This window comes from Thamnophis elegans, chromosome 3 (assembly GCF_009769535.1).
Source record: "Thamnophis elegans isolate rThaEle1 chromosome 3, rThaEle1.pri, whole genome shotgun sequence".
NCBI lineage: Eukaryota > Metazoa > Chordata > Lepidosauria > Squamata > Colubridae > Thamnophis > Thamnophis elegans.
In genome coordinates this window covers 77,878,798-77,902,616 of record NC_045543.1, presented here as the reverse complement: position 1 = coordinate 77,902,616, position 23,819 = coordinate 77,878,798, and the positions used below count along the sequence as shown (strand labels likewise).

The window sequence follows — 23,819 nt, the reverse complement described above, 5'->3', positions numbered from 1 at the left end:
CTGGGAAAATAGAGAAATAATGATACTTTTAAATGTGTGGCCTTCATATGTTTATATTATAAAGGAAAAAAAGAGAACAGGGTAACCTTGAGAAGACATTTGTAACAATTGAACTGCTCTAGCAAAATCAATCAATCAATCAAATCACACCATTTGTATTTGAATAATGTAATGTTAAACCTATAATTATTTTAATGTGGTTTTGTACAATTGCATTTTGAAAGAGTTAGTTTGATATTCTGGCCAAGAAAAATCTGTTCTTAATATCACTAGGGGTGCTTATCTAGTTTAGAAGGTATTGAGAACAAGCAATCCAACAATCTTCCTAGGGATCCTATGTCTCAAAAACCTACAAAATGAATATTTTCATAGAAAAGGTTGCAATTGTTTTTCCCTTAAATTACCTTTAAAGGTCCTGGTAATTATAATAAATATGCATTGTACCATTTCATGATTGACAAATTATCTTAGAACTATGGAAATATGTTGGTTTAATAAAGGCTAGGTTGTTTTCATATTCCCAAATCCACTCTACTACACAGAATTTGGTACTGGGCACAATGTTAAAAGTTTTGAAAATGCCAGTTTTCATCTTAAAATGATAGTGCTTAAAGCTGCTGAAAGTATGCTTGCAAGGATGAGGGCAAAGCCTGGTAAAACAATAAGGAACAGAAGAGAACTGAAAAGGACTTTAGCATCTTATATATCTGCTAATTTTTCAAAATTAGCAGTAACAAAAGTTATCTTGAGAAATAATGTACAATAGCATCTATACCAGAGGTGGGTTTATACCAGTTTGCACCAGTTCGGGTGAACCAGTAGTGGTAATTTGGCTGGGTCGCAGAACAAGCAGCGACCCAGGCTGGCCACACCCCTGAACCGATTCCCCGGTCTCCACTGCCGTTGCCATGTTTTTTATTAGCTTTTCGTGGTCTTTGCGCATGCACAGAACAACTTACAGTAAACTGCATGCGTGTACAACGCTCATCTGGCGGGCGTGAAGCGAACCAATACCTTTATAAAGTTAAAGAATTATACACTGTTCAGGTGGCTCCAATCCAAATCTTTTAAACAAACTGAGCTCCAAATATAGTATATTTTTTTCTATAAAATTCCATTTTCCCTTGCAGTTATTATTTGTATGCCCAGCATTATTGTACTTTATGTCTTAAAATAATAAACTGCCTTTTTATGACTTGTAATAAGCAACAGAGTGAGATAGCACTTCAGATTCAAAAGCAAAAATGTCTTCAAAGGGTTTAGGGCAGTGGTTCTCAACCTGTGGGTCGGGGCCCTTTTGGGGATTGAATGACCCTAAGACCATTGGAAAACACATATTTTGAAAAAATACGGAAAACATAAAATAATTTTATGGTTGGGGGTCACCACCACATGAGAAACTGTATTAAAGGGTTGTGGCATTAGGAAGGTTGAGACCCACTGATTTAGTGGGAACTGGCACTGAACTTCTCTGCAGCACCTTAAACCAGGTGTGTCTTAATTGGAATCACACAATGGCCACAAAGGGCTGCCATGTTATCCTGCAAAAAAAAAAAACTGCTTTAAGAAATTGAAGACAGGGGCTACATAAGCACCCCCTACTGTACATAGATAGGGCCATTTTTAAAAAATTGAATCCAAATCCTGGCTCTAATTAGGAATATTTATAAATGCATATTTCCAGTGGAAAATGTTTTGCATTCTTCTAAATAGGTCCGTATTTCAAAAAGCCTGAAGGTTTGCTTGGTTTTTGGAATCTGCACTGAGTCACAGGCATAGCCCCCCCCCCAAAAAAAGTATACATTTTACTGAATCATATAAAAATATTGTAAAAATATATTTTCATGAGGCGCATTTATTTTTTTATATAAGAACAAAATATTTTGCATTATTCACCTAAACTAGGTAATCCTCAGATTGATTGACTTGTACAAATCTTAAATGTTTATGTTAACGTATGTGTAACATATTTCAGTCCATTATAAGTAAATTTATAAAACTAAATTTATTCTTCCTCAACAAGAATAGAAAATGAACTGAGAAGTATAGGGAAAATTGAAACAAGTGGCAAATTCTAACACTGTAAAGTGTCTGCAGTACCTATTCATGTGACCTGTGGACTTCCCTTTGTCATCCTATGCCTGAGGATATATGAAGGGGGCTGGGAAGGCAAAGGGACGTTCAATTGTCATCACTGGCATCTTCTTTGATCATTGCACTATCATCAAATGCATTGGAATGCTCATTTGCTTATGTCCCAATCTTTTTTTTTCATACTCCGTTCAATATTTAATGCATTTCTATGCCCTTGGTGCTTCCTTGGAATTTGACAAAATTAAACTACAATGTGGATGACTGTTCTGAATCTGAATCCAAAGAACAAAAGTACTAACAGGCAGGCAGGTTAAATAGAGTGATTTGTAAACATCAAGGTTGTATTGTGAGTTTTTCTTTTGGAATCGGCTGAAAGTAATGTCATTCACATGGTGGGATGGAGCCATGCAAGACTCCTGGGACCTTCTCTTCTACTGAATGCAGGAATGCATTTCTATTGCTCCTTCCTCCAAAGTTCATATGTCCCACAAAACCTTCTATGATTCAAAAGTAGGGAAAATGTCATGACACTTTTGGTTAAATACAGGTGAAACTTAAAAATTAGAATATCGAGCAAAAGTTCATGTATTTCAGTAATGCAACTTAAAAAGTGAAACTAATATATGAGATAGACTCATTACATGCAAAGCAAGATAGTTCAAGCCGCGATTTGTCATAATTATAATGATTATGGCTTACAGCTCATGAAAACCCCAAATCCACAATCTCAGAAAATTAAAATATTGTGAAAAAGTGCAATATTCTAGGCTCAAAGTGTCCCACTCTAATCAACTAATTAAGCCATAACACCTGCAAAGGGTTCCTGACCCTTTAAATGGTCTCTCAGTCTGGTTCAGTAGGAATCGCAATCATGGGAAAGACTGATGACCTGACAATTGTGCAGAAAACCATCATTGACACCCTCCATAAGGAAGGAAAGCCTCAAAAGGCAATTGCAAAAGAAGTTGGCTATTCCCAAAGTGCTGTATCAAAGCACATTAATGGAAAGTTATGTGGAAGGGGAAAGTGTGGAAGAAAAAGGTGCACAAGCAGCAGGGATGACCGCAGCCTGGACAGGATTGTCAGGAAAAGCCATTCAAAAGTGTTGGGGACTTTCACAAGGAATGGACTGCGGCTGAAGTCAGTGCATCAAGAGCCACCACACACAGATGGATCCTGGACATGGACTTCAAATGTTGTATTCCTGTTGTCAAGCCGCTCCTGAACAACAAACAACATCAGAAGTGTCTTACCTGGGCTAAAGAAAAACAGACCTGGTCTGTTGCTCAGTGGTCCAAAGTCCTCTTTTCTGATGAGAGCAACTTTTGCATCTCATTTGGAAACCAAGGACCCAGAGTATGGAGGAAGAATGGAGAGGCACACACTGCAAGATGCTTGAGGTCCAGTGTGAAGTTTCCACAGTCTGTGTTAATTTGGGAAGCCATGTCATCCGCTGGTCCACTGTGCTTCATTAAGTCCAGGGTCAACGCAGCCGTCTACCAGGAGATTTTGGAGCACTTCCTGCTTCCTTCCACAGACTAACTTTATAGGGATGCTGACTTCATTTTCCAGGAGGAAAATGCACCAAAAGCACCAAAACCTGGTTCAATGACTGTGGGATTACTGTGCTTGATTGGCCAGCAAACTCGCCTGACCAAAACCCCATAGAGAATCTATGGGGCATTGCCAAGAGAAAGATGACAGACATGAGACTGAACAATGCAGAAGAGCTGAAGGCCGCTATTGAAGCATCTTGGTCTTCCAACACCTCAGCAGTGCCACAGGCTGATAGCTTCCATGCCACGCCGCATTGAGGCAGTAATTGCTGCAAAAGGGGCCCAAACCAAGTATTGAGTACATATGCATGCTTAAACTTTTCAGAGCTCCGATATTGTTCTATGTACAATCCTTGTTTTATTGATTGCATGTAATATTCTAATTTTATGAGATTGTGGATTTGGAGTTTTCATGAGCTGTAAGCCATAATCATCGCAATTATGACAAATCACGGCTTTGCATGTCATGAGTCTATCTCATATATTAGTGTCACATTTTAAAATTGCATTACTGAAATAAATGAACTTTTGCACGATATTCTAATTTTTCGAGTTTCACCTGTGAAACTGAAAAAGATAATAGAAACTCTGGATCCAACCTAACATATTTTAAGTATTTATTGTATGTGTGACAATGACTTGAAACAGTAATCCCTCATAAAACACAATGCATCAACTTTTTTTCTTTCTTTTTGGCTTTCTTCTTTTCCTCCTTTCTTTCTATTTTCCTTTCTTCTTGTCATTTGCTTGCCCATCAGGCTATTTTGCAGTTTTAGTTTGGAGCCAGTACATATTCTAAGTGTATTTTTAGAAGTTAAACAAGGAAATTTTGGAACCATCCATGTTTTCCATATTCATGATGAAGTGTCAGTTTGCTGTTACAACATTTGTTCAAAAGAAAGACAATTCTAAATTTAAAATGGTAAAAAAGATTATAAAGAGAAAAACTTATACTTTTTTCTTTTTATAATACAAGTCCACATAAAAATCATATGGAATATCTAGTTTCCTGTCAATCCAAGATTAAGCCTAGTATCTATATACATATTGGCCAGAAGCCATTCTAAAAAAAAAAGGAAAGACCAGGAAAACCTCTCCAGCAAACTGAATTATCTACTGATTAAAATAAACTGCCCATAAAGTAAGGCAATTTTCTTCCCATCTGCACAGAAACAATTTTGTCTTTCACTTATTATAGACAAAGGCAGAGTCACATCTTCTTCCACTCCTATGCAAAAACAACAAAGAAGGAGAAACAGACAACAAAGGACAGAAAGAAAAAGAAATAGAGATGACATGATTTTGATGAGACTAGACAGGAAATGAAAGAGCTTACAGATGGCTTAACAGGTTTTTATGTTGGGATCAGCACAAATCTATGAACTCAGTCACTCTACTAAGTCCTACTGAGTTCAACATCTCTTCCTGCCAAGTAAGCATGCTTAGGTTTCTAATCCTGCTCAGTCACTATGCCATAGTATACTTCTATTCAAGTGGAAGGCAGACAAGAGCATTGATGCCGCTTGTTACCTTACTGGGTATCTGGTCTGTAATAGGGCAGGAAGGGAAAGAAGTTGCAATGGACTTCATAAGAGGAGGACTTCATCTGCACACTCATGTATGTTTTAGAGATCTCACTCTCAGTGAAATTCTATTCACTGCATATACGATTACTTTTCAAAGTAATACCTTTCAAAAGTAAGTATTTGTTGGGAAAACTTCATCTTCCTTTTGTGTAGACCCTTATCTTCCTATTGGGTAACAACAGTGTTATATTTTGACACTGTTCTGGGTTAGATAAATAGGCTTACAAGCAGGGGTGAAATTCAACAGGTTCTAGAGAACCAGTAGCGCAAATTTTGAGTAGTTTGGAGAACCGGCAAATATCACCTCTGCCTGGCACCAGAGTGGGGTGGGAATGGAGATTTTGAAGAATCCTTCCCCTGCCACACCCACCAAGCCATGCCCACAGAACCGGTAGTAAAACAAATTTGAATTTCACCACTGCTTATAGGTATATGCCACTGAGAACAATAAAATGTGATGATACATTAATCTTTTATATTTAAGATTCAATATTGCCAAATTGCAACTAGCTCCAAATCTTTTGAGTGCAGTTCAAAGTCCAATAAGCAAACAACCAGTCATTAAAAATCTAGCATTAAAAAAATGATTTGAGCCTTTTCAGCCCAATCCACACAGCATTCTTGAACTGCAGCTTCTCTGAAGCTATTCTGAATTCATTATTGTGAGTCCCTAATACAATGCACATGAAAGCAATCTCTTCAGAGATTAACAGGCAGGCCAATAAATGGAACCAAACATCAGAAGAGCATTTTTATGGTATTGGAAAATTGTAACAATCAGAATATTTTGTTGGAGAAAATTATTCACTAAAAAGGGTCATCCCCCCCCCCCACACACACACTGGACATTACATGTAATACATGCTACAAGCATGTATAAATAAAAAGGAACATTAAATGTTATTATATAACGTTTGCTTCATAGTGACAATTTCTTCCTTTATATTTTTCAATAGCCACAAAAATAACACTCAGCTAATCTTAGTCTCTCTGGCTTCATATAAAATTTTCACAGCATAAAATTTGGTCTGATTTCTGGAAATTAAAGTAAAAGTAGTTTACTATATTTAAACTTGTTTGCTGCTTGACTTCCAATGATTCTGAAATGTATGCTTAATCCAACTGGAGAAGATTGTAGAAAGTAAATCTTTAACCATGGAAATAAAATATTTCATGTATATATGTATACGTTTTACTTATTGTGTATTTATGAATTACAATTTTAAATCCTATAGAGAAAATCCTAAATGGAAATTATCTCCAGTTAGCTGACGTTTTAATCATGGCCTTACAAATGACTTATATATGAGATAGAGGGTTTGCCATCTTTTATTTTGAATTGGCCAGTTATTATATTTCTGACTGATAGGTTTCTGCTTTTACTTTTCTTTTTCATCTCTGATTAAGGTGAATAAGCCCACATTCAAAATTAATGAAAGATCTATGAGAGATAGTCAACCAGGACATGTCAGGGGGAAAGCAAACTGCTTTTCTTACATTTTCATTTAGGTACAAATAAATAAATACATGCAGGGCAAGCTCAGGCCTATTAGGCAATAGCCCAGGACACCCAAAGTACCAATATAGCCCCTCCTTCCAAGTCATTCTAAAAATGCAAATTTTCACATTAGCTGGAGGTAGTGCTATTAGTCATTGTCATTCAAAATGCCAGCTATCCTTGAGCTGGTGCTGGATACAGATAGATAAATCCTAGTTGTTAACTGTGTGGAAAAGAATCATACTTTGAGATTATCGGAAATATTGCCTAAACCTCCTGTCCAAACTACCCAAGATACTTCATCAGTAAAGTTACATATAAGCCAACAAGGAAAAGCAGATTAGAAACTCCGAGAAAATTGTATGTAAAAGAATTTTGATATATGAAATGTGAGCTTTTTTGAGCTTTTAAAAATTAAAAGATCATTGCTCAATAGAACATTTAAATCTGATTTATACCATTAAATTTACTTGAAGTGTTACACTATTCATTGCTGATTCTTGAAAGGCCTTACCACATGAGATGGACAAAGAATGAAAAGCAGGATCTGAGACCTTCTGAAATGTAACATTCATGGCTATTTCTGTGAACTAGAATAATCAATTTAGGTCAGGAGTGTCAAACTCGATTTCATTGTGGCCATATCAGGGTTGTGTTTAACCTTGGGGGGGGATAGAGTGGCCAGGGTAGGCATGGCCAGCTCAATGTCACTCATGTCTGGGGCACCTTTGGTGGCTTGAATACTCTGCAAGAGAAAACGGACTCCTAAGCTCCATTTTCAACTGTGATGGCCTCCTGCAACCCTCTGCTAGTGAAAACAGAGCTCGGGAGGGCCATGTGCAGCCCTCCCGAGCTCCGTTTTCACTGGCAGAGGCACCGAGGGCCATTGTTTTCAGGGTGGCTTCATGGGCCAAATCTTAGCATCCCGTGGGCCAGATCTGGCCCCCAGGCCTTGAGTTTGGCACCCCTGATTTAGGTGCTCCTTGTGGTGTTAAATTGAAGTTTATATGTTATGGTGTTTCTCTATTTTTCTCCTCATTTCATGGTGACTACATTTCAAAAGCAATATTATGTCAGTTTATGGGAATGCTCCCACATTAATAATCTGGATAAATTCTAATGTATTACATTATTGCATCAACTAACTGGGATCATTGTTATAGGTTATAATTGTGAGAAAGTAGCCTTAATTAAGACCTGCTATATAATTCCTGCATTAAATTCCCTTCTAAAGAAAATGTGTAAAATATGCAACTTTATTATTTATTCAGAGTTATTGATTCTATCCACAATAAATAGGAATTTTTTGCATTTGTGGCTTACATTCCTATAAGACTCATATGTACTTTTTGAAATGCAACAGAACTTTCATGTTTTATGATGATATTGAACAGATACCCTATGTCAGATATGACTTACTTGTAATTTAGAAAGCTATGGCCAAGAATTAAAATGTGAGTTGGAAGGGGCTAAGTTTTTCTTTCTCCCTCCTCATTTCATGGTGAACTTCATTTAAAAAGCAAAATCTTGCCAATTTATTATTTTATATCTCCACTTTTATGCTATCTACTTTAAGACAATGATACAAATACATAGTTTGTTAATGTTGTTTAAGCAAAATAGTATTGGTGATAGTTTCAGTTTCTATTGGTGTATTTTATTTGATTTGCATGCTTTTTTGTTTGTTTTGCTTTTGTTTATTTCATAACAGGAATTGGTCAAGGAGTACCAGTAGTGGCCCTCATTGTAGAAGGTGGACCCAATGTAATTTCCATTGTCCTGGAATATCTGCGTGATACACCCCCAGTTCCAGTTGTAGTATGTGATGGGAGTGGCCGAGCATCTGACATCCTTGCATTTGGTCATAAATACTCAGAAGAAGGAGGGTAAGTCTATTCGCAGAATGCTGTATTCATATAAATCTTTCTTTGTAAATTCAGTCACTGTAATATTGAAATATTTCAAAAATAACAGAAGCAGAAGCATTTTTGTTATGTACTGCCTGTGTGAAAAATCCATACTAGGTTCAATTTAACACTATTCACTTTTAATATCTTAAATGTCTTTTTGCTGAAAGATACAAACATTCAGACTTGGTGTATTAATAAAAATGGAGCAGATGAGGCAAAATCTTTGAAGAGATTATTGCAGTGTTGAAAAATGAAGCTAAATAAAGCAGTGCTTGGGAAACGTCTTTAGCCATAATCTTCATCCTTATTCTCTTGGTACATGTTAATGCCCCATGTGCTCAATCACAAGTTTTTCACAATATAAACCATATTGTCAAAATTATTGTGCTAATATGCATGAAATATTTGTCCATTAACATTGCAGATCACTGAGACCGATGCTCTTTATTTTCTGCAAATCTGTTTGTTTTTGTTTCCTTTCATTGCTCTGTATCCTCCCTGACCTTCTAGCCCTGGAGAACTTGAAACTTGGAGGAAGAACAAAGTTGCAAAATATAAAGGAGAGAAAAGGATGTGCAGAAGATTAATTAAAATCATAATCCATTGTACTGACTAATCTTATCAGTAAAATATATTTAAACAGGAGCTTAGATCTGGCATTTCCCCCCAAAAAACAAAACAAAACAAAACTTGAAGTTATCTGGTGACAGCCTACTAAATAATTTATAATTGGACACAGACCAGATTCCCCAGTGCATCTGGTCATTGCAGTTTAGCAGGAATCATAGCTGAAGGACCGCAGTGCAATTTAGTGTGGAAAGACTTATCTTGTCTGACACTGGGGATCAATTCAAAAGAGATTTCTAAGTCAGACAGAAAGATGCCATCTCTACCATCTGTTTCTACTGGATCTCCCATAGCAAAGAAAAAAGGTATTATGTGAGAATGTTTTGTTCTCAGGTCTGTCTGACTTAAAATCAGTCTGCCAAATGAAAGAATGGATTTTTGCAGGTATCAGTCCTGCAAACTGCATCCCCTAAAGAGTTTGGGAAAGGTCTCATTGAATATATTCTGCTGGATCAAAATTATTTATTTAATATTCCAGTACCTAAAGTAGGCATATTTGCTATTCTCCATTTTAATTTACATCTGCTTCTAATATCTGCTAAATTTTCATAGTTCAGGCCCAGGTATATCTCAAAAGAACCCATGGAATGCTTTTAAATATTCCTTTCCTTCCTCTTAAAATGCATTTTGGTATCACAAGGAATTCATTTGATAATTTAAGAATTTTCCCAGCACGGTCTTTTTAAAAAGTATACTTAGATATTGACAGCCAGGGAGACCTAAATTCTATTCCTATCTTAGACACAGAAGCTGAGCATTTGGTGACTTCAGTGCAGTCTTGTTTCTTCTCAGCCAAAAAGAAAGCAGTGGCCAGCCACTGCCTAATATTTTGTTTAAAAAATTACCTGAGTTTGTCCATGTAGTTGCTAGCAGTCAAGATTGACTCAAATACACACATATACCTGCATACAAAATTGCTTTGAGATCCTTCTGGCATATCTAGTGGCAAATGGAAGTGACTTTGGAAGAAACAAGTAATGCACACCACATCCCCTCAGTGGCCCAAGAAAACCATACACATTTCTCATCCCATCTCATATGCTCCTAATAAATTACTTTTCAATGGGTCCAATGTCGTGCTGCAAAAAGTCAAGCTTCATTAGTGTTTGACTGATGCATGCTTATTTTTTTATTTGCTTTTCTGTCTTTATGAAATATTTATAGCCTATTTTTCTGCTTCAATATCCTGGGACAACTGACAAATCTATTTGCTTGATATGCTTTATACTGTTATAGATGTCATCTTCAGTCCTAAATATTCTTACTTGAAACAAGTAAATGTGATCTGTAATCCTAAATATGCATATTGATTAAAATATAATGCCATAATTCACAGTTCTTGGGTAGCAGGCAAATATCCTTATTAAAATGTTGTAAGTGTGCAAAACATCCACCAGTAATTCCCTGAACAAAAATACACATGTGCAGTCATTCAAATATTTCTTAAAATACAAAAGAATTAATAGTTTCATATTTTTCAGTTCCTGAGATAATTTATGTGGAAGCTTTATGTGATTACTAATGTTTCAAGGAAATGTCATTGGAAACATGTTGACTCAAAATAGAAATGGAGGCTCAAAATCTGAAAGAACCCAGTTTAAGGTATGCCAATAGCTAGTGAAAGCATAAGTTACCCACAGACAAACAGATATCACACAAACATGTTTGTGTGAATTCCTAATTCAGAAATATTGAAAATTGAACCAAAGCATCATAACCCTAAGATATATCTTAATACATTTGTAAATTCCCAATGCTGGATCTATAGATGTAGATGCTAAATGGCAGAATATCTTCTCCACGTATTTGAAAATAATGTATGTAATTGCATTAAAAATAACTAACGTTTGTCATTTTACAGTAGCCATTTTAAATGTTGTCTTCTTAGGTCCTTATCAGTTGTTTACTAAAAAAAATAGCTGCATTCTGAAGGACACCACTGTCCAACGCTAATGGATCTTGATAGTTTGCTGAAAAAATTGATTCTGTGTCCCGAAATGACTCCAATACCCCCTACAGCTGTGTATTGCAAAGAAAGATGGGAAAATCTGGTTGAGCGCTTTCTTCAGGACCTGTTTGCCATTATTCACTTTTTTCATTAAACGGTCTTTACTAAGGCTATGTGGAATCAAAATGCTTCTGTAAAAACAACTAAAAGTAACTTGAAAATAACTCTTTAAAACTATGTGGCTTGTATAAATCAGTATGACATTTTCCAGGCAAGTGAAAAATATGCATTAAATATTTAATTTGCATTTTAAAATAAAAGTTACTGTAGAATGGATAGATAGTGTGATAATCTCCCAATTTCTTAGAATGCAAATAGAAGGATTTTAATTTTAATTGAATACCAGCACTGACGGATGAAGTTCCTAATCCTTTCTGCCCATGCTATTTTTATTATCAAAATCTACTCGTAACGCAGCTGCTTTCCCATCTGCAGTGGACAAACATATGGATCCCTTTTCTCTGCAAGTGAGAAATCAGATGGAGAGGTAGAAATTTTGGTGACAAAAATAGAAATCAAATTGATCAACAAGGTTTCCGTTAAGTAGAATAATATTTCTTCTAGTTGTTCAAATAACTGTTGGCAGCTAAATGTTATATCTTAATTTCTTAAATCAACAGAAGATGTGTGAAGAGTTTAAATTTGCTTATATGAAGGCACTTGTCCACAGATAGATAGACTACAAAGAACTCTCTGTATGTTACTGTTTGTACACACATTCAGAGGAGGGGGAAGGGGGGCATAGCATAGCATGTGGTTAGTTTAGTGGTTGGAACACTGGCATATAATGTGGGAAACTGGGTGTTAATTCTGCTGGTACCTACCTTACCAGTAAGGATCTTTGGGCAAAGATCCTCTAACACTTTACCTGCATACCTCGAATATGAGCGTGACACAAACTAAAAGAGTCACGTTAGCTCAGATGTCACCTAGATTAAAAAGATGTATGCCAGATTTGGGGAAACCAGGATAAACTGACAATAGTAGGCTACTGAAAGAAATACACAGGGACGAGTCAAGAGTGTGAATTGTGACCTGATGGTAGAAAGAGAGGAATGTAGTTAAGACTGATGGAGTAGAACTGGCTCAGAAATTCTGGGAGTTGAAGTCCCAGGTTGTAAAGTTGCCATAGTTGTCCATCCCTGATCCAGAACAATATGTATCGGCTGTCAAACTGATTGAAGACTGTGCCACTGACTTATTACACAGAAATGGGAAAGTATCAAAGGAACCCAACATAGCTACGTTTTATTTTTAAAAAGAATTTATTTAAAAAGAAATTTTAAATGAAAGGATTAATGCAAAATAATATAGCAGTAGACTTATATACCGCTTCATAGGGCTTTCAGCCCTCTCTAGCAGTTTACAGAGAGTCAGCATATTGCCCCCAACAATCCGGGTCCTCATTTTACCCACCTCGGAAAGGATGGAAGGCTGAGTCAACCCTGAGCCGGTGAGATTTGAACCGCTGAACTGCTGATCTAGCAGTAGCCTGCAGTGCTGCATTTAACCACTGCGCCACCTCGGCTCTTTAACTTTAAAGAGGAATCCAATGGGGTTAAGTACTTTTCAGCAGAAAGCTTAACTAGCATATATCAAGTCCAGGATAAGTAATATTATCCTGAAATGCAAGGCACAGTATAATAATCTTAAATTACAAGAAGGCCAGTTTTGTTTAACATTACAAAAACTGTCTAAAATCGTTCAACCATAACAGTATAGTTGAATTGATCATTATTGTACATTACTGAATTTGAAAACATTACTGAATGTTTTCAAATACAGACTGAATGGCAGAAGTATTTAATTTGGATTACTGCCTTGGTTGATGGCTTAAATGACTCCATGAATCTTAAGAGCAAGAGGTCATGAGAATAATTAATCAACACTATCAAAGAACAAAAAAGGTTGACACCATTCATTGGAAAGATAGTCCAAATAAGAAAAAAAGAGCCTGTTTTTATAAACAAAAAAAAGTTGTCTTAAAAATATTATTTGTAATTAAGACTAAAAATGTTTAAAATAATTTAATATGTCATGGACAATAAACTCTGAAGTTTCCTTGATATGTTATAAGAGGATTAAAAGAATTCTAAATTAGAATAAGGGATTGCAAAGAAATTTAATAAATTCTTTCATCTGTTTTCATTCCTGCAGATGTATGGCAAAATGCAGAATATATCTTCATTAAGGGAATTTAAGGAACTGAGATGACAAGAGTCAAATTCTAGATCTTGAGAAATTGAAAATCAACAGATCAATACATAATAATAAAAGACATAATAAATAAAAGATAATAATCCAAGACTTTTTAAAATTCAAATGAACAGTTGTTGTTAGGCTTGATAAATATGAAAGAGGTCCCTAATTATGCAAGTGAATAATTAGGAAAAAAATAAAAGTTAATACTTCTATTATCATACTCTGTTAAAAACTATGTCATGTGATTACAGTACTTTTTATTTCTATAATTTTTGACAGTAGATTTCAAGTAGCATATTATAAGATGGATACAATGCAAGACAGACAATCAAGATTATTAAAATATGTTTATCATGTTTTGGGTAGAGATAAGGAAGAGATACAAATAGATACTTCATTGAAAACCTTTCAGTTATGTTTTTATACTTTTTCTGTACTATTTGCTAGGAAGCATAAATGATGCTTCTATATACATTTCACAATAAACTTTTCAAAAGTGGAGATAATGTTTCAAATTCTCAGTTTCTCAGATAAACTTAATCAAATATTTTTTCATAGCATTACATATGTTTCATTACAATTTTGAATATAATAAACATATTATGATATTGCTTAACATCCTCTAAATTTTATAGCTCCTGAAAAATACAGTGTTTCTTATTTTGAAAAAATACTGGGGGTAACTTTGAATTTAAAAAGTGACTGCATTTAGTTAATGTGATTAAGAAATGTCTAAAATTGATGAACTATGCCAATATATGAATAACTAATATCTGCAACCAAATTGGAATTATCCAGCAAATCTTTATTGGTGAATTCATTAAGATAGGTCCTCTTTGAAATGTTTGCATTTCTTTTTCCAGGCTGTTTGCATGACACCTAGTTGTCAAGTAAGACAGGCTACAAAGAGGGTAAAATGTATAGTAATCAGCAAAAGAATTGAAAAATAAAGCAACATACCAGAGCAAGACTAAGGCTTAAATTGCCTGAATCGAGCAGGTTCACCTTGGCTCAATGCCTGCTGGAAGAGCCATTTTAAGGCCTTCCTAAAGAGTCAGAACTATAAAGAGTTTGGGGAAAATGCTCTTCCACATGGCGCAGTCAGCCTAGGATGTCATGACCTTCTTGATAGACATGGCTCTGTCTCAAATAGCAATGCATAGGTTGTCTCAATGCTATTTTGTCATGGTCTCATAGTATCATCCTCTCTGAAAGACAAGGAATAGAGGTGGGAGCAGTCAAATATCCTGATATTGGGTGCCATAAGAGAAAGGCTTCCTTCCCTGCTCCAACCAGATGGTAGTCCTTAATAGACAGGAACACTCCTGCTTTACCTAATGTGACAGTGTCATAGGATTTATTTATTTATTTCCCACCAATAACCAGATTGGCCTAGATTCAACAAACGCAAAGCATTAAAAAATTGGACAATTTATTGGGTTTTTGTATCTCCCCTTAGTGGCTGGGCATGGGAAAGCCTTTTATTTTAAAACAGAAAAACTTACAAATTAAAGAAAAAGAGACTGTAAATGATAAATGTGCTCAATTATTGTAGAGCTGAATTTTAATAATAAAATTATTCTCGGTTGTAACCATTGTCTATAAGCGGCTTTAGTTTCCACTTTCCTGTTACTTTTCTGTCCAAGACTTTACTTTGTCTTCATCTTTTCTGCTTGTTATTCCTGGCTGGGCTTCTTGGTTCTTTGCTCTTCTTCTAAATCTTTTCTCCTTCTGAGGGAAACAACTTGAAGATTTACCTCACACCAGTCAGAGGATTCAGGATAGTGTACAAAAGGATAATAGACTAAAAACAATCAAAATCAATTTGCTTCACTAAAATCAACATTAAATTAATTTAAAAACAGAAAGTCATCCATTATTTATAGCTGTATATAGAAAGAATGATTTTAAGTATCTTCATAGATGGCAGAAGCACAGGGGTCTAGCACATCTCAGGGGATTACTTTTCCTCTCCAATGAAGTGCTTCTCCCTTACATCTTCTTCTCCAAGTAAATGCTCAGCACCTATTTAAATGGACCTAATCACGTGAGATAAAGGGAGTCCCTGGATTTACTGATTACTTATTTATAGTTGCTTGGTACTCTTTTAATTACAGTCGTGCTGGCTTAGGAATTCTGGGAGTTGAAGTCCATAACTTGTAAACTTGCCATAGTTGCTCACCCCTGTGATATACGAAGTTCTGTGTGCTTATTAAGCAAATTATCTGCCCTTTTTCTCCATCTCTCACTGTCAGAGTTCCAAAATAAGCTGAGCGTGTACTGGAAGTTTCAGTTGAGCCTGGAGGTGGTTCTGATATTAGATACCCTCCTCCAAGGTCAGAGCTGTCTTTCTGACCACGGAGAGAGAAATCTGAAAAATCCTTTTGCTTCTGAGATAACCTGCCAGACCCAGTTGTACTGCAGTTAATTCCAGGGGGTTTCGTTTTGTTTAGTTTTTTTCAACTCGTGATCTAGAAATTGAAACCAAGTCTGCACAGAAACAGCAGGTCATTTTTCAAGCATTTTTATCTGCTTTTCCTGCCTTTTGTTTTACAGAATGACTGTAATCATATGAAACACAACAGAGTACATTCTTACCTCCCAGGCAGAACGGCATACTTGCCATTCTTCAAGTGTGAAATGGGAGAAAAGTCAAAATGGGTCTAAATATACAATTTATTTTTCACTATAAAACAAGAAACGGAAAGTGCCTTTTTAGCCTTTATGCTTATGAAACCATGCAGGCAATGTTTTTATGAAATCTCAGAGGTCAGATTTCTAGTACTCAGCTCTTGTCCCACCACCACCAATCATTAGTAGAAACAAAGCAAGTTATGCAAAGGAACAAGCACTGCCGAATAAATGTTAGACAAGTGAATTAAATTCAATGCTTTTGATGTTTGATGTAAATAACTTGGAGTTATTTAATTCATAATTTTAAACTCAGAGTTTTGCTTATTGGTGAATGTTTAGATGCTGTCTTTTTTAAATTTCAGGCTTATCAATGAATCTCTGAGAGACCAATTACTTGTTACTATCCAGAAAACCTTCACCTATACCCGGACACAGGCTCAGCATCTCTTCATAATCCTTATGGAATGCATGAAAAAGAAGGAACTGGTAATGCAAATGTATTTAGTAGCATAATGTTCATATTGGTCTGTTATGTGAAACTTGGCTTTCCGGGGTCATTTCGAACATAATTTCAGGTCTCAATTGCACGACACATGGCTAAGTCAAACTTACATTGTCTCAAAATTGTACTTTAAAATCAGAATTTGAAAAGCGGGCTTGCATATCTTGGTCCTGTGCAATCCTTGTTCACCTTACCCATGATTAATGTTAATACTGAATAACACTAAATTAAGTAGTGTTGAATTATGACTGAAGGAAGCCAAAGAATTTATACTTGAACATTTAACTGAGGGGGACTGAAAGAAGCAAGAGATCTGTGCATTCCTTGATCTCAGCCAAGTCTCTTGAGAGGCCTCTAAAAAGCACAATCGACTGGCTGTTGGCTGTGGCTAGTCACTTTTGTCTTACAACAAACAGTATTATTTGTTTGATTAAATCCGCTTGTGAATATGAAAACTTAATTAAGGTTGATAATGATATTAAGCACCTGTTTGAATTTGAAAACCCTAAAGGTAAAATGCTCACCATCACTCTCTGTCATTCATGTATAAGTAATTACATAACTCTGGATTTGCATTTCAGTTGGTCCTCTATTTTTACCTTACATTTACATTTTGTATTACAGCTCTTTTGCAATGCAGATGGCTTCTGTTGATTAAGGAGCACCATTCTGTTAAATTGTTTATGCTTATATAAATTTAGGTGGCAGATGCTTAAAAATTCATGTTCAGAAACTAAGAGGGCTATTGAATCCCAGGGGTAATGTCACTATATTAAGGAAGTACAAAAGGAAAATCATTTTATTAGACTCCAAATAACGGGAAACAAAAACATTGCACCTGTATTTGGTATGTATGAGATACATGTACTCTTTTTGCTAAGAAAAAAGTTCCAATTTTGATTTCCAAAGTATTGTTACAAAGTCCCATTTTAAAAGAAACTGTTAATAAATTCCAACTGTTTTTTCATCTATATGTCACAACTAGTGGGAATATATAAATAAAATGTTAAGTTAAAGACAAATTTTGCCCATCACAATGTTAATTGTGAATCTGAATTCATCTCAAAAAATTCAAAACTCACGACCAAGCAAGATATGATATATATTATATATATAGATATTATATAATATATATTATATATATATATATATTATAAATATATATAATATATAAAGTCACAACCCCTGGTATGCCCAAATATGGGAGGAAGATCACACTTCCACTCTCTGTCTTCGGCTCGTCACAAGAGACCATCCAGACAGAAACCCAATTTTTTTACTGTTGCCTTTTTGTTACATTTGTTATATTTATGCTGATAAATAAATAAAGGGAGACTAGTATAGATCATTTCAAGCTATTTAGCTCTCATCAGCTAGCCATACCCATGTTGGGAATCAAACCTGTGCCCTATTGCCTCTTAGGCAGATGTGTTAACCATTGAGCTACAGAGCTCGACTCCTTATCAGCCAGCCAGGGTGAGAAGTATATATTTAAAGTCACAACCCCTGGTATGCCCAAATATGGGAGGAAGGCACACCCACTCTCTGTCTTCGGCTCGTCACAAGAGACCATCCAGACAGAAACCCAATATTTTTTACTGTTGCCTTTTTGTTACATTTGTTATATTTATGCTGATAAATAAATAAAGGGAGACTAGTATAGATCTATTTCAAGCTATTTAGCTCTCATCAGCTAGCCATACCCATGTTGGGAATCGAACCTGTGCTCTATGCCTCTTAGGCAGATGTGTTAACCATTGAGCTACAGAGCTCGACTCCTTAGCAGCCAGCCAGGGTGAGAAGTATATATTAAAGTCACAACCCTGGTATGCCCAAATAGGGAGGAAGGTCACACTTCCACTCTCTGTCTTCGCTCGTCACAAGAGACCATCCAGACAGAACCCAATATTTTTTACTGTTGCCTTTTTGTTACATTTGTTATATTTATGCTGATAAATAAATAAAGGGAGACTAGTATAGATCTATTTCAAGCTATTTAGCTCCATTCCCAACATGGGTATGGCTAGCTGATGAGAGCTAAATAGCTTGAAATAGATCTATACTAGTCTCCCTTTATTTATTTATCAGCATAAATATAACAAATGTAACAAAAAGGCAACAGTAAAAAATATTGGGTTTCTGTCTGGATGGTCTCTTGTGACGAGCCGAAGACAGAGAGTGGAAGTGTGACCTTCCTCCCATATTTGGGCATACCAGGGGTTGTGACTTTAAATATATACTTCTCACCCTGGCTGGCTGATAAGGAGTCGAGCTCTGTAGCTCAATGGTTAACACATCTGCCTAAGAGGCAATAGGGCACAGGTTCGATTCCCAACATGGGTATGGCTAGCTGATGAGAGCTAAATAGCTTGAAATAGATCTATACTAGTCTCCCTTTATTTATTTATCAGCATAAATATAACAAATGTAACAAAAAGGCAACAGTAAAAAATATTGGGTTTCTGTCTGGATGGTCTCTTGTGACGAGCCGAAGACAGAGAGTGGAAGTGTGATCTTCCTCCCATATTTGGGCATACCAGGGGTTGTGACTTTATATATATATATATATATATATATATATAATATATTATATATATATATATATATATATATATATATATATCATATCTTGCTTGGTCGTGAGTTTTGAATTTTTTGAGATGAATATATATATATATATATATATCCCATCTATTATTTTTTATAAATAAACTCAAGGCGGTAAATATACCTAATATTTTTCCTTCTCGTATTTTCCTCACAACAACCCTGTAAGGTAAGTTGGGCTAAAGGAGAGTGATTGACCCAAAGTCACCCAGTTTTCCTGCGTAAAGTGGTCTAGAACTCCCAGGCTCCTGGTTTCTAGTCTGGTGCCTTAACCAGGAGATAAACTGGCTCTAATCCAAATTGGATGTAGCAGGGATGGAAAATTTCAATAGAAAAATCGGCAGATAGAACAGTTTAATCCTTTCCATAATCATTCATCCCTATCTTATGGTTAAGCAGCATAATATTAAACCATTATGTTTATCATTGTAATGGGGTATTGTGCTTATTAATAATAATATACTTCATTACTACCACCATTAAATTCACTCTTTGTCTGTCATGATCTGAATCATTTCAAGGTGGTTATAATGATATATTCAGCTGTTTATAGCTTAGGTTCAATCTTACTTCCTTATACTCAGATCTTACATTTTTAGCTCATCTATGGGGCATAACAAAATCAAAAAGATAATATAACAAGACTGTGCCCTGGGAAACTCACTAGGACTTGCCCAGTCACAATCCAACTCTGAGCGAATCTGAGTGATTTTGTCTGCCAGAGAGACTGAATATTCCTCACCATGACCTGCAGGTGATCCTATGGCTCAGCCCCCTTCTTTCAATTGGGAGTGGGGCACCGTAAACAGGGCTGTTGAGTGGTTATTGGTAGACACAGTAGGAGCGGAGAAATAACAAGTTTTCACTGTCCTTATGGGCTCTTACTCCTGTTCAGTCAGATTCGTCTTCGTCTTTCTCCAGCAGAATTCCAGGAGTTTCTTCTGGCATTTCATATCCCAGTATTCACTGGAAAACCAAGAGGGAATGCCAGGATCAGTGCAAAGAAAAAGGCTGTATAACAGAATCCAGTCCATAGTTTCAGTCACATGCCTATTCCAGCCTGCAGCCAAGTCCTTGACTTCCAAGTTCCCCTGGAACACAATAGGGTTTATCAGTCTCCTGGGGTGGGCCAAATTAACAAGCTCTTTATACATATCATAAAGTCATTTCATTCTGTAATTTTATGAATCAAACAATTATCAGTTTCAAACTTGGCACTCTGTCATTCAAAATACAAAAAGTTCAGCAAAGGAATAAGGTCTTATTTTACACTTAACCAAAGTGTGCTTGGTTACTCTCTGAACTTGCTGATATATTTTAAAAAGCTATTTATCAGCAATCGGCCTCTATTTCTTTTCATAGCTTCATTTTCTTCTGAAGTAGAATATTGAGAATCTTCCTTTGACTCATGTTTTTCTTTATCACGCTGTGCTCTTTGTTCCTGTCCTTCACAATGACTCTATCAAGAAAGCTTATCTTGTTTAGATGTTTCCATTGGATCAATAGATCAGATCTTATCATATGACAAGTACATTTTTGAAGATGGTGAATAACTAATTCTTTGACAAGTGAAATGTCATGCATAAATTAAATGGCAGTCCTTGATATAGGAAAGTGAATGTGTGCTTCAGGGTGAAGGATATTTTGCTTTAGTGTTATGAAACTATTTTGCTTATTTCTTTTCTTGAGTTGAAAATATGATAAAGCTTTAATCTTCCAGATATTTTAAATATCAATGTTAAAATATTTTCACCAGGACAGTTTATTATTATCTATTTATTATTGTTGAATTTTGTAATCCAGGCACAAGGTGACCAAAGCACAAGGGGACTACGTGCCACCTGGTCCAAGATAGGATACAGCTGCTCTTGAATGAATTTGTGCAAAAGTTTTCCTAATTATAAGTGCCACCTGTTCTTTGAACAGGAGCTGTTGGTCCAGGAAAACCATCAGATTATTCACCAATCCCAAGACATCCAGCGATCCAAATGACCACAGATAACCAATCTTCTTTCCATCCAGATTATTCCAGCTTTTTTTTCAGTTTTTTTTATTTTTTGTTCTATATATACATTCACATAATTATTATTCTTTTTTCTTTTTACATTCATAATTCTAACACATTATCATTCCATTTATAGCATTGTAATATTCCATTCGGGTTGTTTTGTTTACCATCCCTCGCCTATTTTGACACCACTTTCTTCTCCTTCCCTCCCTCCCTTCCTTCCTTCCTCTTTTCCCTTCCTTCTTCCCTTACCTCTCCCCTCCTCCCCTCTTCTCTTCCCTTCCTACCCCCTCTCCTTCTCTCCTTCTCCCTTCCATCTCCCTTCCTCACTATCTTCCTTCCAGCTTTGAGACACTGAGATAAGATAATGACAGCATTCCTTAACATAGGGTCAAGACTGGGCATTATCAGTATACTGAATGGGTGGCCTTAACCAGTGGCTTCATGTGTATGTAAAATATGCACTCAAACATTTCCAATCCAGTAAGAGCCCCACTACCCACTGAGACAAAACCTCGGTTGAAAACATATTTCTAAGGACTATTTGAACAAAAGCAGAGTAGAAAGAGAAATCCTATGATAAGGTATTGAACCCTGTAACACCCAGATGTGAGGGACTTTGGCCTTGATATCTCCCCTCCTGCACTGAGGGACAACCACCACAAGCATCATGCTTTCTGCTCTGAAGCCAGTCCTGAAGGATACAATGATCAGTGAAGTTGGAAGTCACTGAAAGAGAAAGGAGAATCAGGACTGTTGCTCCGCTCCTGTCCCAGTTTTGCCCATAGTTATCAACAAGTGCAGCCGATATTTCATCATTATTATACCCAAGTGTGAAGCCTAAGTGAAAGGGAAATTTACTCTGGTCTGTTTCATCCAAGGCCCTCACCAATAAAAACCAATTAGCACAACATTTATCTAACTATACATGAAGAAAGATAAAATATTGTTTTTTTCTATTGTAATGGATTATTATTAGTTGAAAAAGAAGAAGTTGGTTACAAATGCATCCTTACAGCCTGTTGTGGCCTGCCAGCAACCAGCAGAGCTGGCAGCAGAGTCGGACAGTAAGGAGGTTGGGAGAAACATGGGCCAGTCCTGGGGGTTGAGGCAAGCTCAGACGAGGGCTCTGTGTTGGATGCAGAGAGGAAGTTAGGCAGCAGTGAAGCAGAAGAGCAATTGGAGCCTATTCCCGTGTGCACATGCGCAGAACTGCCAGAAGACAAGAACAACTAAGAAAGCAGGGTCGACTTAGGAGTAAAGCCACACCTTGGAGGTGATTGGCCCCTCACATAGGAAACAAAAGAAGAATGAACGGGGAGTGGGTTTTTGCAGGAAGCAAGTCATTCATTTGGTCATTTCAAGAGTAGAAAGTTCTGTTTGTGACTATAAGAGACTCTGTGCCAAGTTGCCTTGTCCTGTGTTTGGAAACTAGTTATCTGGCAGTGCTCCAAACAAGATAAGATGCATGTGGATAAACATTCCTCTGAAAGACTGTTTGCTAAACATTGCTGACTGTGAATGAAATGAATTCACAGTTGTTAAATGAAAGAGATTTTGCCAGGACCAAGACTTTGCTTCTTGCTTTTTAAGGAAGCCTGGGTCAGAACTCCTTCCTCAAGTTGAGGAGAAAAGGAATGAACCAGAGATGCACATGAATATTAAAGCACATAGGTGGTCTTCAACTTAAAAAATTTCATTTAGTCACCATTCGAAGTTACAGTGAAAAAAGTGACATGACATTTTTTCACACTTATAACTGCTACTACGTTCCTATGGTCACATGATCAACATTCAGACCCTGGCAACTAGCTGATATTTATGATGGTTGCAATGTCCCAGGGTCATGTGATCACCTTTTGCAACCTTCTGACAAGCAGACAATGGAGAAGCACGCCGATTCACTTAACAACTTTATTACTAACTTAACAAATTCAGTGATTCACTTAACAATTGGCAAGAAAAATGGAATAAAATGGAGAGAAAAAATTACTTAATTGTTTTCCTTAGCAACAGAAATTTTTGGTTCAATTGCGGTTGTAAGTCACAGACTGCCTGTATATCCTCCAGGCAATTGTGGATTGAGTGAATATCATAAAATTGCTTCACACTTTTTAAACTTGAGTGTTAGTCACTTTGGATAATCTTGTATGTGTGTGTGGTGTTCCTTTGAGTCAGTTTTGACTCCTGGCCACTGCATGGAAAACTCCCTGCAGTTTTCTTGGTAACATTTTTTGGAAGCGCTGCTTCCTAGGGATGAAAGAGTGTGACTGGCCCAAGGTTACCTAACTGACTTTTGTGCCTAAGGAGAAACTAAAATTCACACTTTCCCAGTTTTTAGATTGGTTAACCACTGCACAAAATTGGCTCTTTGAAATTCTGGAGAAAGACATTCTCTTAGTGCCAAGGACTGAATCCAAGACCTATACACAAAGCTGGCCAAACTATTTATTTGAAAGGACACACAACTCCAACAACTCCTTCCTGTGCTCCTGTTTCAGATATATGTATAAGTAGTCCTTGTTTAGCTACTACATTTGGTACCAGTAACTTGGCCTTTAAGTGAAGCAGTGACTAAGTGAAACCA

The 23,819-nt window shown here is 36.4% G+C and overlaps 2 protein-coding genes across 2 annotated transcripts in view; both read left to right on the top strand.

Moving 5' to 3' along the window:
* Positions 1-8,624, top strand: part of LOC116505957 (transient receptor potential cation channel subfamily M member 3-like) — a 235,731-nt gene extending 227,107 nt beyond the window's left edge. The window contains 1 exon segment of the mRNA XM_032213466.1: positions 8,446-8,624. Coding sequence (XP_032069357.1) covers positions 8,446-8,624 — 179 coding nt within the window.
* A 2,214-nt stretch (positions 8,625-10,838) lies between these two features.
* TRPM3 (transient receptor potential cation channel subfamily M member 3) overlaps positions 10,839-23,819 on the top strand; it is a 79,155-nt gene continuing 66,174 nt past the window's right edge. Inside the window, exons 1-2 of the mRNA XM_032213837.1 lie at positions 10,839-10,873; positions 16,478-16,601. Coding sequence (XP_032069728.1) covers positions 10,839-10,873; positions 16,478-16,601 — 159 coding nt within the window. The remainder of the gene's footprint in view (positions 10,874-16,477; positions 16,602-23,819) is intronic.